This window comes from Felis catus, chromosome C1 (assembly GCF_018350175.1).
Source record: "Felis catus isolate Fca126 chromosome C1, F.catus_Fca126_mat1.0, whole genome shotgun sequence".
Taxonomy (NCBI): domain Eukaryota; kingdom Metazoa; phylum Chordata; class Mammalia; order Carnivora; family Felidae; genus Felis; species Felis catus.
This window is the reverse complement of record NC_058375.1, coordinates 14667768-14685823: the sequence shown is the minus strand read 5'-3', so window position 1 is coordinate 14685823 and position 18056 is coordinate 14667768. Positions and strand designations below refer to the sequence as shown.

The 18056-nt window shown below is 51.0% G+C and overlaps 1 protein-coding gene across 2 annotated transcripts; it reads right to left on the bottom strand.

Moving 5' to 3' along the window:
- Positions 1-4509: 4509 nt before the first annotated feature.
- UBXN10 (UBX domain protein 10) lies at positions 4510-13834 on the bottom strand. Of its 2 annotated transcripts, none has more exons than XM_023258237.2 (2): positions 13679-13834; positions 4510-9067 (listed from the first exon to the last, which is right to left on the bottom strand). In XM_023258237.2, exon 2 carries the CDS (start codon positions 9050-9052, stop codon positions 8204-8206), a length of 849 nt encoding a protein of 282 aa, XP_023114005.2. In that variant the 5' UTR covers positions 9053-9067; positions 13679-13834; the 3' UTR covers positions 4510-8203. The 2 variants fall into 2 exon arrangements, with proteins under 2 accessions (XP_023114005.2, XP_044891135.1); XM_045035200.1 differs by lacking the exon at positions 13679-13834 and adding an exon at positions 13405-13670.
- Between the last annotated feature and the right edge of the window lie 4222 nt (positions 13835-18056).

Genomic DNA, 18056 nt, shown 5'->3' with positions numbered 1-18056 from the left:
GAAAAGGCATTAGGAGACAGAGGCTTAGTAGCCCGGGTCCTCAGACTGAATGCTCATGGCTTTGACCAGGCTCCTGTGAGGCTAAGCATTCTAATATTCTTCCCAGACTACTTGTTGTAAATCAGTACGACTCTCTTCCGCCAGTTGGTTTCAGACTATTGCCAAATGAGATAAAAGACTGGTGTAATACTTACCACACATGGTATTTTTTTATTATTATTATTCACATGACTCTTCCCACTAGTAAGAACGAAGAAATTTATCTCTCCACCCTCCATCAATCTCCACGTGCTTTGGCTTTAATTGATGTGGAGTGCCCCAGATTATGACAGCAAATAAACTGTAGCTTAGGCTTTTTACTTTAACATTAAAAATAGGCTGAAAGACATGTAAACATTTTAATATTTAATAGCAATAAAAGACATGCAAAATTAGAAAAAAACTTTGTTTTTATTCTCAACCAACAAAAGTAAGGAAAATTCTATCAAAAGCAGTAGACTCACAATTGTCAACACTGCATTGGGACTTGAGATGCTTGCTATATAATTCTTTGGAAAGCAAAGCAAAATCCACAAGTTAGTTTGTTTGTTTTTTTACATAATTTGACCTACCAATCTTATTTCTGGAAATTGTCCTAAAGAAATCATTCAAAGATGCACAAAGCTACATAAATGAAGATTCAAGCACTGGCTTCTATAGCAAAATCTAGAAACACAGACATGTTCCAGAAAAGGGAAATAGTTTAAGAAATTACAGTACATCAACACGTTGGAATATTACTCAGCCTTAAAATAATCACGAGGACTGGAGAAATTTGGAAAGAAAGATCTAAACCACTGTGTTTGTTAGGATGGCAAGTGTTAAATGCACGTGTGTGCCTACTGGCAAGACAGTAATGTGCAAAACGATTTAATCTTTAAGAAAGAAATAACATATGTCAAGATATTAATAACAATTATGTCTGACTGAAAGGATTATGGATGATTTTTATTCTCCTCTTCAATCTTTTCTATATTTTCTAAGTTTTCCTTTTTAAAAAAATGTTTATTTTTGAGAGAGAGAGAGAAAAAGAGAGACAGACAGAGCGTGAGTGGGGGAGGGGCAGAATGTAGAGGGAGACACAGAATCTGAAACAGGCTCCAGGCTCTGAGCTGTCAACACAGAGCCCGGCGCGGGGCTCGAACCCATGAACTGTGAGATCATGACCAGAGCTGAAGTCAGTTGCCCAACCGACTGAGCCACCAGGCGCCCCTAAGTTTTCCTTTAAAAAAAAAAAAAAGGCAGGGGCACGTGGGTGGCTCAGTCGGTTGTGTCCACCTTTGGTTCTGGTCATGATCTCACAGTTCATGAGTTTGAGCCCCGCATCCAGCTCTGTGTTGACAGTTCAGAGCCTGGAGCTTGCTTCAGATTCTGTGTCTCCTTCTGTCTCTCTCTGTTCCTCCTCTGCTCACACTCTGTCTCGCTCTCTCTCAAAAATAAATAAGCATTAAAAATTTAAAAAAAAAAAGGCACATGTTTTGTTTTGGGGACAGAGCACAATGGATTCCGTAAGAGTGAGCCTCTCCTGCCTGGAAAATTGATCAACGATGACGGTGAAGCAAGTTATGGGTTAGCATTTACTTTAATACTGTTTTTACAATGAAAGTGAGTACTACTTTTTAAAATAGTGAATGGAGGATATCCGCAGAAGCTGACCGCTTCTCATGACAGCTGTGGCCACCACTCTGGTCTCCATCTCTTACGTGGATTATGGAAATCATAGCTTCTACTTGGGTTTCCATCTTGTAACTTTGCCTGTTTTCAGCACGGCAGCCAGATCGCTGATCGGAACACACGTGTCAGGTACGACTCCTCTGCTCAGCGCCCCGCAGTGGTTTCCCTTTATGTCCAGTGATGGCAGGTCCCGTGTGATCTGTCTCCCCACCCTGGTGTCTGATGGCTCTACCCTCCCTCACTCCAGCCACCCTGCCTGGAAGGTACTAAGAGGCTGGATGTACTTGCTCCTTCTGACCTCTGCATCCCCTCTGCCAGGGACAGGCTTCCCCCACCGATCTCACTACCCCCTCACCTCCTTCAAGCTCTCCGCCCAGAGGCTCGTGTCAATTCCTTCTGCCTTGACCACCATATGATGTCTCATCCTCCATACACACACCCCATGCTCTCCAGATCCCCCTTAGCCTGCTGTTTTTCCATTTTCCATCACATGTATTCCTTTCCATCACACTGTATTATTTGTGATGCTTATTGTTCTTTTTCTGTCTCCCCACGTGAGAATGTAACCTCCCTAAGGGCAGGGATTTTTGGTCTGCTCTGTTCATTGATAGACCTAACAGGTACCTGGCATAGAGGTTCTTAATATGTATTTGTTGAGTGAAACTGTCACAGATGACTTGAATGAGATGAGGGCCTGAGGGGAACTCCGTTAAGAAGGCAAAGAGCAAGTCTGGGCCCCGGGTGGCTCAATGGGTTAAGCGTCGGACTTTGGCACAGGTCATGATCTCACGGTTCATGAGTTCGAGCCCCATATTGGGCTCTGTGCTGTCAGTGCAGAGCCGGCTTGGGATTCTCTGTCTCTTTCCCTCTCTCTCTGGCCCTCCCCCACTTGTATTCTTTCTCTCTCTCAAAATAAATAAGTTTAAAGAGCATACATTAAAAAAAAAGAAGAAGAAGAAACAAGGCCCAGGCCAGGTTGGGGAAACTAATAAAAGCTCTGTAGAGTCTAGATCCAGAGGCTCTGAGTCAGGGTTCCCATAAGTCTGGGCTAGGCTGACCCTGTAGCACCCCAAGGCTGGGGACAGGGCTGGAATGGGGGCAGCAGGTGATTCCCAGGCTGAACCTCCCAGTTGGGAGAACGAAAGTTACCACCACTCTCCCACAGTTTGTCTGCAGGTGGCCGGCCACTCTGGTCGACAGGGGGCTGGGACTCGAGCCGACCCGGGGTGTCCATCAGAGCAGAGCCGTGACCCCTACCTCTCTGTTAAGGGGGCAGATGTCAGAAGGTGCAGTTCTCAGCCGGTCATAGAGAGGACCAAGTCCCCGCCGCACAGATCTTCTTGTTGTAAAGAACAGGGGGGGGGGCGTGAAACTCATGAAATTGGGAAGCTTTGTTAATTAGGTCCAAGGACTGTGGTTTTATTTGCCCTCCCAAGAAAAGATGCATCCCCAATCAGCTGCTGGATTTGAATGAACAGAATCGAGGCAGCAGAAAGGGAGAAGGGGTATGTGAACAATCTTAACTGGAGCAAGGATTTCTTTCCTTTTTTTTTAAGTTTTTTTTTTTTTAACGTTTATTTATTATTGAGAGACAGAGAGACTCAGAGCATGAGCAGGGGAGGGGTAGAGAGAGAGCGGAGACACCGAATCCAAAGCAGACTCCAGGCTCCGAGCCGTCGGCACAGAGCCCAACTCGAGGCTCAAACTCACGGAGTGTGAGATCGTGACCTGAGCCGAAGTCGGTCGCCCAACCGACTGAGCCACCCAGGCGCCCCTGGAGCAAGGATTTCTTTTCTGTTTTTTTTAACGTTTATTTATTTTTGAGACAGAGAGAGACAGAGCATGAACAGGGGAGGGGCAGAGAGAGAGGGAGACACAGAATCGGAAACAGGCTCCAGGCTCTGAGCCATCAGCCCAGAGCCTGACGCGGGGCTCGAACTCACGGACCGCGAGATCGTGACCTGGCTGAAGTCGGACGTTTAACCGACTGAGCCACCCAGGCGCCCCGCAAGGATTTCTTAAGTAACCTTGGTCAGTAATCAGGTCCTGAGGGTCAGATGGTAATGAACTGATTTTGTTGAACCTATGCATTAAGTGAAATAGTGACATTTTTCATTGCCCCCCGTCTCAATTAAAGTAATTAATGGCTTTGGGATTCTCTGTACATTTTATCCCAAAGCTTTCATGCACTTCCTTCCTATGAACATTGCCGCTGGTCAGGGTTTATCCCTGCCCGCCATGTGTTTGTTGCTGACATGTTTGTTTGCTTGTTTTTTTTTTTTTTTGCAGGAACAATCCACAGCGGTGACGTGGTCAAGTGACATTCACTTGGGTAAATCCCAACCTGCCAAACTATCTTGCCCTTTTCTCCCCCCTTAACTGCTATGTGTCCAGAATCTGACACCTCTGGTGACACCTGTGGCTACTGTTCTGGCCCAAGTCAACATCATCTCTCCCCTGGTGCCTGTCCACGGCCATAGATGGTGTCCCCTCTTCCACCCTAGCCCCTGCAGTCTGCTCCTAACACAGAGCCACAGTGCTCCCCAGAGCACAGCAGACCTTTGGAGCCAGGCTTGCTTGACTGCACCCACCGGCATGTCTCATCTGTTGTTCAACCTCCTCGGATAGGATTCAAGTGCATCCAAAAATACCTCCAGAGACTTGATCTTCCACATAAATTGTTCAGGAGCACCGCTGCTTCCTCTACGGTTTGAAGGTAGAGGAACACAGACGGACGTCAGAAGGGGCTGCCAGAAACTGCCCTAATCGGGAAAGGAAAATGTCACATCACCAGTGTAGACGCAAAACAAAACACACAATTTTATTTTTATAATGTGAGTTGCCGTCTTGCGTGTTAGTGAGTCACCCGAAGTCGGCTCCGCTTGGATTCTGTCAACTCCTCCGCGGTGGCCTCTGACCTTCGCTGGGTTTGGGTTGGTTCAGGCTCGGGGCGAGGGTGAACGGGCTCCAAACTTTTCACTTCCTGGCGGGGTACTGCTCAGTGGACTACGGAAACAGATGTTCCTGTCTGCTTCTCAGACGGACTCCGAACTCAGGCTAAAGTAAAAATCATCTAGTTTTCTTCGCAGTTCTGTTTAAAAGGTAGGAACGTGGATCACCTTGCCATCTAAAACACTCATCTAAAACACACCTCAAACTATGGGAAGCTGTGCGTCGTTTTATCTTAACTTCTTGTGAAGACCTTAAAAAAACTGGAAACGGGAACTTTTTTGCCTCTTGGGCAGCATGGCTTCATTTGACTCCAGAAACCCACTGGAGATCGTGGCAAGAGCACGGATGAAAGCAGAGCTTAGTTCCTGGAATGCCCACTTCTGTACCGCATGGCGGGGATAGTGATCTATCCTTAGACGTCACGGTTTTTCATTGAAACGGAAACCACAAGGCTGGTGTCAACCTTTTTGTGGAGTGTTTTGTGTGGGATCTCTGGGGTGACTGCCGGCCCGTAGTCATGCTCACGTACATATCTCTTCATCAGGACTGCCCTGGCTTGCCAGCTGTTGGCCAGATCCCCAGGTACTTTCAGGGCGAGGACTGTTGTGTTAAAACCACCTGCCATCTGTTGGTGAAAATTTTTTGGACTCTAAATGATGAGTCACTGATTTCTCCTGCTGTTCCTTCTGCTGCCAGGACTGATTTACCTCTTGGACTACATCAGGAGAAACGCTGGGAAAACCGGCCCTGAAGCTTTGTCCTATGCAAAGTTCATGTCGCTGATGACCAGACTTGCTGGTGCCATCACCAGAAAGGTGGGGAGGACCTCCCTTTGCACTTCCACGAGGTGGCCAGGAGACAGTAACAACTGGTCTGGTCCTCACTCCAGGGTCTTTCACGGGGAAAGCTAACAGCCAGCAACTTCAGCCGGGTTGGGCTGGAGTTGAGAGTCAGAGGCGGCTCCACATTTCCTTGCCCATGCGCTCTTGGTAGGGCACCTAATGCCTGTCACCCAAGGGTTGGCACAAGGTAGGTCCTCAGTGACCACTGGTTAAACCAATGAGTGAGGTCTGTGACCACAAAGTGGTCACCCAAAGCGCCAAGCCACCAGAAGTAGGGCGCTGGACCCAGTTTAGCCCACTAGGCCAGGGTGCCCAAGTGGCAGTGCCATCGGCAGAACCACCACTCTGAAATTCTGATACAGTGTCTGCTCTTGCCAGCCTCAAGAGGAGAGTACTTGGAATGATTTGCAGGGGAAGTTCAGGAAGGCTTCTCATAAACGGAAAGGAAAGGCTACAGGAAGGGTGGGCACCCAGGGTGCCTGGGGGCGAGGACTTGGATTTCACAGCGGAACCCAGTCGTTTCCCAAGAAGCTCAGGTTAACGAACCCCTCTGTCCGCTGGAGCGTGGTAGCCCAAGTCCTGTGCTAAAACAGAAGATACGCTTCTCTGCTGACTCAGTTTCACACAAATCGATTTTTATTGTAGCCTTTCGTCCAAAAAAAAAAAAAAAAGTTGATTAAGGTGTCTCAGATCTAGCTTTATTCACATGTCCTAAAATACCCTAAAATATTTCTGTTTCATGCCTTCCACTTTGTTTTTGCCACCCCCAAATTCTAGCTAAATAGCAGCACACCCCTAAGTGCAGAAGATTCTAACTCCCTCGAGCATGCTCCGTTTCACTGAAGTTTTCCAAAGATTTCCTGCCTGGAGAAATTACCGAGTCCCAGGTGGGTGGGATTTTATTCTTACACACAGAGTAGGTGTGATTTTGTGGGAGGCTCTTCTCCCAGCCTCCTAGATCAGAGGCAGATATGTGCCTGAGTCCTGGGTGGGAGGTGAAAGTCCCGTACTTTCCTGTCCTGTGATTACCAGGCTTGAGCCGCCAGTCCCTTCTGCCACGGTCGGTGATTGGGAGAGGGGACCAGCTGCGTGGGCCTGCCCAAGGCCCTGAAAGCCCCAGCTGACCTTTGCAGCCGAGACGGGATTGGGAAATTTTACCCCGTGTTCAGAAATAACCCACTCTCCGGTGATCTGGGTGGTGTGGGATGCAGTTAGGACAAGGCGAGCCTTCTTGAGAGGAAACGGCGTTGGTGCTAATCTCCGTGGCTGAGTAGCGATTTGCTGGAAGTAACGAATCCAGCCACGTTCCTTCTCTAGGCACAAGATGCACTTGTTGCTGAGGCCGAAACACTGATATGCTTCTAGAACTCCTGCCTTCTCTGTGGACCCAGGAGCAGAGGGAGCACATCGGTACTCGGGGCTTCATGAGGGCTGAGCTCTTGAGGGACATGTTTCCCTGCTCTGAAGGGTGATTTGGCCTTAAAGAGGATCCAGATGAGAGGTGGAAGTCTCGCTAAACTCCCAATACAAGAGAACTTTGGCAAATTGTCCGCGTTACCACTTGAGAGTTGGAAAACCAGCACTCTATGCTCTAGAGCACAGCTACGGGCTGAGGCATTCAGATGCACTTCATGCCAGTCAGACAGACCCTTAGGCACGTGGCCTCTAGCAACAGGTGCAATACAGTGACACCCGCCCGAGGCACCCTTGTCCCCTGGAGGTTACCAGATCACAGAACAGGGGCACCGCTGTCCTCGCTCTAGGGAGTCTCCATGTTTGAAGTAGACGAGACACCCGGGAGATAAAAATCTGTATCCCCACCCAGATAAGCCAAGGGGGCCTTCAGCGCAAACATGCACAGACTTGTAGATTTATATGATTTAAAAACAAAAGATTCCGCGAGTGACAAAAAGGGAAATCAGAAAGGGCAATCACATTGGCCTTTCTGTTTGGGAAGAGTTTTGCATACACAGAGTAGTTACCAATATTTGCAAACCTACTTAGTCTCTATTTAAAAGTAGCTACTGGGCTCATCCATGGTTGTGGACGCAATTTACTTTCTAGCTCCAAGACTATTTCAGAAATGCCGATGTGTTGGGGGATTTGTATTAGCAAGTCTTTCCTCTGAAGCCACATCACACAAACAGTAATCCCCAAGAAACTCTAGCCACCCGATCCCAGCACAGTTGCTGCTTCTAAGATAGCGCCAACTGCCAGTTTCTTGAAGATGCTTGCAAGAAATACAAATGCCAGTTCGACATTTCCTGAGCCCTGGTTATTTACCAGACTAGAAGCCTCTCTGGGAAGTGTTTAATCCTGCATCAAATACAGAAAGGCAAACCACTGGCTTCAAGAGAGGGAGGGTTCGTTGGGAAGGCAGGCAGGTGCTCCTGAAAGGACCCAGAACTCTGGGGAGGAGGAGGCCTGGTCACAGCAGTTTCAGGAACGTCCCTGGCAACCTGCTGGTTCACTCCAGGGGTGGGAAGGATTGAAGAACTGGCGGAGAACCTTCTCAGTGCCCCAGGTGCATGTACAAATTTCGCTGCTTCCAAAGGAGATGCCGTGGAGAGGGAGCCCCAACGGTCACAGCGGCAGCAGGCTCACGTGGCACTTGGAATCGAGCTGCCTGGGAGGTCACAGCACCCAAGCGTGCCCGTTACTCAGAGACCCAGGGCCCCAGCTGGGTGGCTGTGGGCTCAGGGCCACTCCTCCCCTTCTTCCTGTGAGATGCCCAGCACCGACTTGTGGGGGATCCTGCACTCCTGCAGAGACTTGGTGAGGTCAGAGAAACGTCTCCGGGGCACCTCCATCGTTTCAATGCTGCAGTGGTGGTAGGCAGCCTGGTCCTCGTGTTCAGCCACGGCCACAACGCTGGATAAGTCATCAGTTGGCCGGAAATAGCGAACGAACCTTCGGCCCGACGGCGACCTGACCGCAAGCAGCAGCCGTGGCTCCCCTTCTGATGGCTCCTTCAGGTCTCCAGCCCTGGAGGAGGCCTGTCTCCTGGCTCGGCCAATGGCTTTCCTCTCTGGGGAACAAGATGGAGCTCTGGGACCTTCTTCACTTGTCTTCACAGTGCCGGTCTCCTCCTCTCGGTACAGAGCCTGGGTGTTGCTCAGCTGCAGGGAGCTGGCCTTTCGAGCGACAGTCTCCACGGCCCCCTCCTCCAGCGTCTTCCTGTGGATGGAAGGAAGGACTGGGTATTTATTGAGGGAAGAGGAAGCCCCCAGGGGCACCTGTTGCAGCAGCTCAGGGATCTCATCGGGGGCTCCCGGGTTTGGAGATCTGGGTGCACAGGCTCCTGGCTTCTGGCTGCTTGGCGACTCACAGCGAATGGCTGGAGGCAGAGAAGCCGGCGCGCGGTGAGAGCACGGCGCCGCGTCCTGCGGTTTGTGCCGACTCGGCCGCGTCCGTCCCTTGGCGGATTTGGGCCTGGTGAGGTGCATGTTTATGGAGTCTGGCTGCCTGATGAAGCTGTCAGCTGCTGTGCGGCCAACAGCGCTGCGTTCAGGGGGAGTTACGTTCACCGGGGCTTCCGTGGCCATTGCTTCTCAAGACCCCTAAGGAAGCAGGAGAAGAGAAAAGAGAAGCCGCGGATGAAACTTCCTGGGGCTCCCCGATCCAAGCCATTCACACCACCACCCCCTTCCCCCGGGTGCCAGAATTAGTGCCAACTGGCTGGGAGTTAGCGGCTTCCCTCTGGATTTCTGGCATGGGGAGAGGGGCGCTGGCTGCAATTCATTCATTCATTCATTCATTCATTCATTTCAATTACTTGGAAAAAAACCCATCAGTGAACCAAGAGTGACGGAAGACAGGTGTTGAGCCTACGAGTAAATAGATATTTTCAATGAGTAATAGTTGCTGTGAAGAAAATAAACAAGTGTGCACTAGACGGTGACTAGGGTGGGAGACGAATTATTATTCTTATGGGGTTGGGGGTGGCGGGGGGGGGTGGTGTGGACTTTAAGCTGAGAGACCAGACTGATGAGAAGCAACAGGTCATGTCACAATCTACAGCAGGGCTGGCTAACTTGTTTGGGAAATGTTTTCGGCTCTGGGGGCCACGTGATCTGTGTTCCAATGACTCAACCTTACCATTTTGGCCACTGACCCGTTTCCCCTTGCTCCCGTAGTCCTGACTTTTTTCCTGCCTACCCACAGCTTGACCTTACTTCAGTTTCCTTCCTCTTGCCTTTTCTTTCAACCTTGCCAGGTGGCTGTGCACAAATCAATGTAAAAAAAAAAAAATCCTCCCTCCACTGCCCTCACTTTGTCACCAGGTGGGGAGGGAGAGGGGAGGGAAAAGGAAGAACAGTGCTCCCACCCACCCCCCCCCCAGCACGCCCCGCCCCCGAACCTCCCCGCCGTGCTGATCCACCCATTGGCTGGAATTCACAGCGAGGTACGTGGGTTCTAGACCAGAGGTCAGCAAACCTTTTCTGTAAATGTCCAAACAGCCAATATTTTCAGTGTTGCCCACCATAGGGTCTGTCACAACTATGCAACTCTGCCCTCTTAGTGGGACAGCCACCACAGAGAGGATGTAAACGAATGGGCGTGGCTCTGTTCCCATAAAACTTCATTTATGGACGCTGAACTTAGAATTTCATATAATTTTCATGGGGCACAGGATATTCTTGGTTTAGTTTTTTCAATCACTTCAAAGTATAAAACCCATTCTCGGCTCGTGAGCCACACAGAAACAGACGGCGGGCCAGATCTGGCTCGCGGGCCATCATTTACCAAGCCCTGTCCTAGACCAACTCCCCAGAAAGGCAGAGCAATTGCCCTAGGGTCACAAAGCAGAGCCTGAAATAGAACCCAGGTCTTGTGACACCTGGTCCTGTTCTGGAGGACCAGGCTTCGCCTTCTGTCTTCCCAGCTACCTTGTAACACTTTGAGGGCCTCAGTGTCTGGGTCTCCCGCTAGGGGTGCTCGTGAGTGCTTAGCGAAACCACACAGAAGGCGGGTTCCCCGGAGGCACGGGCATTTCTGTGTGCGGGCCCGAATTGCCAGGTCAGGTGTCCTTCCTCACCATCTTGGCGGCCCCTTCATTAACACAGTTACCACCACCTGGTTACATCCTTCCCAGGACACTTGGATGTCTCAGACTCCCCTCCTCCCTCCGAATCCTGACCACTACCAACCACACTGCTGTTCTGTGCCCACAGGCTGACCAGGTCTCTCTCCACCCTCTAAAGACCGTCCGGTAACTTCCCAGGGCCTCACGGTCCCCAAGAAGCAACGTGTTTGGATGCAAAGGACACAGGACCTGGTACAGTAAGACCTGGGTTCTATTTCAGGCTCTGCAGAGTTAGCTGTGTAGCCAGGGGACAGACATTCTCCCTTTCCGATACATCTCTTTCCTAATCTATAGAATTCACCATCTGAGTTTGAAGACATTGTGTAAATACCTCTAACATCAGTCCCTTTATCTACAACACGATGACAGTGATATGAGATAATGTAACCACGGCTGTAGGCACCGGGCTTGGCGTATCCACGGTAAAGGCTTACTAGGTGGGAAGGTTCTTTTGCTTGTGTTTTTGGTTTTCTGTCTGTCCAGTACTTTCTCTTATTTTAGGTCCAAATGCCTTACCTGTTGCTTCAGAGCTTTTTCCCCCAGGGGGCCCTTGGTGGTTCTACTGCTAGTCACCTCTAACCCACTGGGCAGAGCATGGAACCCACACCCGCCCCGCCCACTGCCCAGAAATACTGGAAGGTTGATTTCAATGAGCTGCCGCCTACGAACTTGCCTCAAAAATGCAAAATAATGCCTTTCTAATACATGCCTTCTGATTCCACACTCTAATTGCATCCTTAGCTCAAACTCACTCAGAGCTACCTTCGTCACACGATCCTGAACGATGCAATGCCCGCCCCGCAGTTTTCCATTCTAACGTTACCGTTCTGTGCATGTTACCAATATTGCCAAATTTTAGAAAGATCCTCTCCCTCTCCGGCAAAACCAAAACCAGGCAAAACACAGTCTTCCTGTATATTCCTGAAGCTCTACTCAGTTCAAAATCTGCCCTCTCTCTCTTAATGTAAAGGCCTCTGTGTTTGTTCTAGTCTATCCACAGACTGGGTCTCTCCACACTTCTAGCTAGGTTTTCACACCCAATCTGGCTGCCGGGAGTTCAGGAACCTTCTCCCCGGCACCAAAAAAGCCTGCCCATCTCCTTGTTACTTTAATCTATTTTCTGATCAACTGTGAAGCGTGTGTGGTCCCTCCCTCCACCACCCCCCCCCACCCCCCACCCATTCGCTTAGTTCTGAAGTCTTTCCCTTGCAATTAAGCAGCTCTGCACTTGAACTCAGGATGACAGAGGGGGTCATAACTGTCCAACTGTTCTGCCTGAGATAAACTCCAGCGGGGAACCAACTCCCCTTCTCGGCCCACCCTCCCCCCTCGAGGAGTGGCTATTAATTTGCCACAGCTTCTACAGAATTATCACAGACTTGGCTTCTCACTCCCACACATGCCTCGGGAAGGTTTAACTGTCAGTAAGTTTGGTAACTTAGAAACCTCTTCCTTAACAACTTTGATGAGGAAAAGTCATGTGTTCTCCCAGGCTCCTTGCTGGATTATTTTTAACAGTATGTGCATGCACTTTCTATACCTTTTGGTACTATATAATTATCCATGTTCAGGGGGGGGGTGTCATATTCAAGACACCCTGGTCATAAGATAACATGACTGCGAGCTATCTCAGAGAAAAACCTCAATTATGACTAATTCCTATAAGCCCACTCATGGTTATTTAGAGACTAACACCTCCTTCAGGTAAAACCGTTCCATCGAACCTGCTTTCATAACCCACTGCCTCCTCCCGAGTGCAGGGACCATCTGTTACATGGAGGGAACACCAACTCTCCCCAGCATCTACCCCATGGAGAAGGAAAGTGGGGGAAACAGGTGTTTGGGGACCTGGTCCAACCTTGCCTTTGTTCCCACACTTTGTGCCACAGTCCCGGGCTCTGCCCACCCCCGTCGGTCCAGGAAGGTTTGTGCAGCCCCCGTCATTACGCCGGCTCAGCTCCTTTCCCCACCTCTAGTCCTGGCAGATTCTCAACCACAAAGTGATTTGACAAGATCTAGGCGTAGGCATCCGTCAAGCTGCCAGCAGAATAGGCAAGTGGCCTGTTTACTTAAACAGAATAGCTGCGCCCCAGAGGCCAGCGAGGAGTCAGGAAAACAAACACTGATAACTGTTTCCAGGGAATTGCCAAAGAGCAGGCGCCCATTCCTTGAGATTAATCGCCAAATCAACGGGAAACAAAGAACGTGTGATGGGAAAGGCGGAGGCCATATTCCTGCTTTCCAAGGGAGCCCGCCTCGCATCACAGGGTCAGACCACCTCCTATCACTCACAACCCAAATCGAAACCCACAGTAAAGGCAATAAAATATAACCACCCACATACCATCTGCTGATACCCATCAAGGGTGCATACATTTGAATTGGTCTTTTAAAAATGTTGATCAGTTAATAGTATCCCCTGCCAACCCCCAGCCCTCCCTGGCGGGACTTTCAGGATGAAAGTGCTCAGAAGAACTAACAGGAGACAGGGGTTGGCCTGAGCAGGACAAAACTCTGGTACTATTTCCACTTCTACCCCCGACGAAATGATCAGAACGGACAGTCCCACGCACAGTGCTTTGTTTAAAAGGGGGAGTGGAGAAACTGGACCACAAGCCACCAAGTGGTCAAAGGTTTGGAAAAGGCAGTGGCGATGGTTGCAACAGCAGTGTGGGGAGGGGGTAGGTGGAGGAGGAGAGCTCAATTATTTCCAAGTACTGGCAGCTCTGGAAGAAAACAAACTGGGAACGGCAGAAGCAGGCATTTGGGGGAGGGGCAAGGAAGCAAGAACGTCTAGAAAATGAGAGGTGCCTTGGGTCTGGGGGAGGCTCTGATCTGGTTCCGGTCTCTCCGTGTGTCCCTGTGGGTCTGCGTCCCCGTCCGTACTGCCCAGCCAGGAGGGCACGGCCCGCGCTTTCCCGGGAGTTGTCCCATTCCACCAACGGTGAGCTGGGCCAGGCTGGCTTGGCCCCGGGAGTGGCCGCTTCTCCCCGGGGCCCGTCCTGTTCCCCCGAGGGCGCCGCCAGGTCGCCACAGGGTCGGGGCCGGGGAGGCCCGCCTCGTCGCCGGGCGCGGGCGCGCTCACCTCGCCGCTGGTCCATCCGCCGCGGTCGCCTGGCCGTGTCCCGCTGGTAAACAGCCGGCGTCTCCCCGGCAACCGCGCCGGAGGGGGCCACGTGCTTCCGGTTGGGCGGCCGGGTCGCGCGGTTGGGGGGCCTCCTGGCTCCTCTCCTGGGGGAGGTGACCCCTGGCCTGCGGGCGCCGGGCAGGAGAGCGTTCTGCCTGCTGGCTTCGGGGCAGGCCCCCACCCTCTCTGTGACCCCGGTTGGGGAGAAGCTGCTGGACTAATTCCTGGGAGCCCTAGAACCTCCGTGGCTGCTTTTAGGGCACCTGTTGAGTTGGGCCACTTGTCTGCCTTGTGTGTCCTCAGTGCAATTCCTTCAGCACCACTTCCGTGACCCCCATTTCCACATGAGCATCCCCATTCCCCGTGGCATCTGGACCCTTGTTATCAACCACATCTGCCCCTGCTACGATGACCCCCACCCCAACCACCACCCCGATACCTCCAGCAACTCCAGGCTAGCCTACCACGTTTGTCCGGAAACTCCAGTCCATTGCCTTCTGGGCTTTCCCCCTGCAGACCAACCTGCTTCTGCCCTACTCTGTCCAGCCCATCCATGGTCCTTTACCTGGGCCATTATCGCCTCTGCCCTTGTCCCACTGGTCTCTTCATCCCTCCCATCTGCTGAAACTCCATCAGTCCACCTCTACCAGGGTGCTGACGAATCCTTGACCCACCACAGACGTTGCCCTAATGGAAACGTGTGGTCTCCAACCTCTACCGGACCCTCAACCCCCACTCAGAAATCCTTACAACTCCCCCCAGTTCAGTTGTGTCTCCTTTCTCCTCCCGGGTTATTGCAAACCTGTCCTCTCTCCTGAAACCTCTCCCCTCTCCCCCACCCTCCTCCCACTCAGAAGAATCCTTCCCTCCTCAGAGACAAAGTAGAAGCCATCCTATGGAAGCCTTCTCGGTGCTCTGACATCAGATTACACACTCGCCTGCTTTCCTTCCTCCCTCCTTCTCCAATGGGAGGAGACCCGTCCTCTGACTCTGTCCAAGACCTCCAGCTCCTGCAGACGGCCCTGAAGCCCATTCCCTGCCACAGGGCCACACACATACACACCCTCCCCTCACTCCAGGCCTTTGCTCCCGCTGTCCCCTAGGTCTGGAAGATTCTTCTCCACCCTCCCCGAACTTCGCCTCCTCCCTCTTTTTCCCTAATGCCCACTTACCCTTCAGACTCCAACTTGTTGGATGAAGACTTGCTTCCAAACGGACTTAAGATAGCTTTAGAAAGGGTCCTTACTGGTCTATTGCCTGCCTGCCAGGCACAGCACTAGACTCTTGGAACATACAGATGAATAACTTAGTGACTCTGTTGTTGGCAGATAATGTTAATCGACATCTAAGAACCAGATTACCCGAGGAAAGAATTAGGACTTATTACCTGGCATTGTGGCCAAATATGTACTATCTTGTCCATCCTGGACGCATGGACACAGGATTGCAATAGGGTCCAACTCTGACCCTCCTACAAGATATTCACAATTTGGTGGTGGTGGAGGGGGCGGGGGGGGCATGTCACACACCCAAAGTTACAAATAAGAATATTTTCAATACAATTTGAGCCAAGAGTGGAAGAGTGGGTACAGGCTGGACGTGATTATGTGCCAAATGATTGTCGCAGACAGGAAGTTCTTTGGGCCTGGGGGGGGGGGGCGGTGGATCATCTGGGAAGTGGGGGGTGGGGGTGGGGGAATCATTTCAGCAGTGATATCTCTTCCCTTCTCAGAAGAGCAGCACCTGATCTGTGGGAGCTGCTGGTGGGCAGGCCTCCTGCTAGGGTCACCCCCTCCCCCCACCCCCCACAGCCAGGGTGGCGTCTGAGGCCCCAAGAAGGTGCAGGAGGTGGCGGTTTTACGAGCTGTTGGCTTTGAAGCTCCCGGCTGGTGGCTTAGTTCTTGTAAATGATTCTGTCAGAAATATCTAAGCAATGCTCTTAAGGCCTTCAACGCCCACCCAAAAAAGATTAAAGTAGATCCTTCATCAGCTATTTTAATATCACCTAAGAATTATGCAATCTTTTGGAAAGTCAGATTGGCTTCTCACCCCCTATGTGTGTTTGTGTGTGTGTGTGTGTGTGTCCCAGTATCCAGTAAAATGTTGCCTATACCCAGGGGCTGCTTAGTATTTAGTGGTATGTGCCCTTTGCTCCCTGGGGCCATGTAACGCACGGTACCAGGGGAGGCTGGAGGGAAGGAAAGGAAACCAACCAGCCAATTGCTGTGCCTTCCAGCTCTTTAAAGAGATTGCTGGCTTGGCTACTTCTGTGTCCTCTCTTTCTTTAAAGAGTGTGTCTTCAAAGGACAAACCCTATAATGTCTGGTCTCTGGCACACGAATGGATTCTCAGTAAACGTGGCCAGAGGTCTCTGCCCTGAAAAATTAAATGTGGACTCATCCTCCTTCCCAGCCACGGTTTCCTTTCTCTCCAGCTTGTTCCCCAAATGGACCTTTAGCCTTTTCTCTCTAGGGTCATGCCTGCCCCATCCTGCTTCCTTCCTTGAAGTTAATCCAAATTTATCCATCTTTCAATGTTAAAAGTCACCTCTTCCATGAAGGCCTTTCCTGACCACCTCCTCCCCACCCCCAAACCTCATGGGCTTTTGCTGATCCCTTCTGGTCCAGTGGAACATGCCCAAGATGGCACCATGCACCCTCCCCAGGCAAGCTCCTCTTTCAGAGCTCTTGTCCAGAAAGGCATCATTGGCCTCCTGTGCCATAGAAAACTGACCCTCAGGATCCTTCAAGTTAATGAGTGGCAGAGCACTTTCCAAACCCTAAACCACCTGATTCCAAAGCCCACCCTGTGCCCCACCCCCACCCGGGCATTCCCGCATGGCACCTTTACCTGTACCCACCTATTGTGCTGGTCGTGAGGTTGCAGGCATGGCCCCCGGAGTCAAGGCTTGAGTTTGAATCTCTGCTCCACCCCTTGGGTAGCTGATTACACTGCTCTGGACCTCGGTTTCTACCTCTACAGAATATAGGGCATAAGAATGGGATTGTGGTGGGGGTGAAATCAGATAATACATGTGAAAGTCTTAGCACAGTGCTGGGCACGTTGTGAGTGCTTGGTGAGCGTTAACGTTCATTATCATGTTGGTTTCATCCTACAGGGTGCCTCTCCTTCCGTAGGTTATGAGCTCCTTGAGGGCAGGAACTTGCCTGTGTCTGAGTCCCCTGCTTTGCCCACACAGTGCCTGCTTCATGGTGGGCGCTCAGCAAATGAGAATAAAATTAATGAAGAGGCAATGCTGATTCCACAGTGGCTTTTCCACCGAGAGACCCAGCTAGCTGCCATTTGGTGTTCCCCAGGGATATGTGGTTTGAAGTCTAAATGACCTGCCCCAGGGGCTGGGCTGAAGCCAGGAGCTTCAGTTTCTCAGCAGCTTGTCCCCAAAGAGCACTTGGCCTCTTTTTGAACTAGCAACTTCTAGATTCTGGAGTCTATACCCAGTGTCCTATTCTGCCCTCAATCTCATCAGATGTGTTGATTGAGACTGTGGATAATCTTTAAGTGGAAGGAGGACTGAGTGCATGCTCTGGTGGAGAGAGCTTGCCTCCTGATGCACCAGCTTCCCAGGGGGACCTGCAAGAGGGAAGTTTCCAGGTAATGAAATTTACCTCTGGAAGTGCCGCATATTATTGGAAAACATCCATAAATGCGCCTACTCCCCAGTCTCCTTGAGCAGAAAATATCAAACACGGTAACTCACCTTGGCTACTGTTGACCAAGGGCTTTCAACTTCAGGAGCTTGTTGAAGCTTGCTGGCGGTCCGCGGGAGGCCAAGGCCATTGTCCCCACCTCACAGATAATGAAGCTAAGGTTCCAGGAGCTTAAAGGGCTCTGCTAGGGAGTGGTGGAGGCTTGCTCCGACCCCCTTCTCTGACCTAGAATCTCGAGTTCTTTGCTCTGCACCTTCACGGTCCCTTCCACGATGCAGCCTTTTCTTGGCGACCGGAAGCCAATAACTACTTCAGGTGCACTAGTGTTGATGCGGCTAGAGCCATCTGTCCCTACACTCAATGGCCCTGGGTTCATAGGCCTGGTCATTTATCATTGTGATCATTCCTCTCTCTCCCTTGCCTTCCCGGTAATGGCCGCCACTGTAACTCCCTTCCCGTTCAACTGCTGGGTCCGAGAAAACAGAAGCTGACACCTTTTGCTGGAATGGTGTCTAAAATAAGATCATTTGTGGCAGCTGCTTGGACACTCGGGTCGTTTTAGTTTTGTTTTCTCCTCTGTGTTTTGGGTACGTACAGCCCTTAGCTCGAGGACCCACAGGGAAACAGGAGAACAGCTAAGTGTTAGGGACGCCGCCTTTGGAGTGGAC

What these genes read in the sequence shown, in the direction of transcription:
- UBXN10 (XM_023258237.2), bottom strand. Translation starts at nt 9,052, where the DNA reads ATGGCCACGGAAGCCCCGGTGAACGTAACTCCCCCTGAACGCAGCGCT.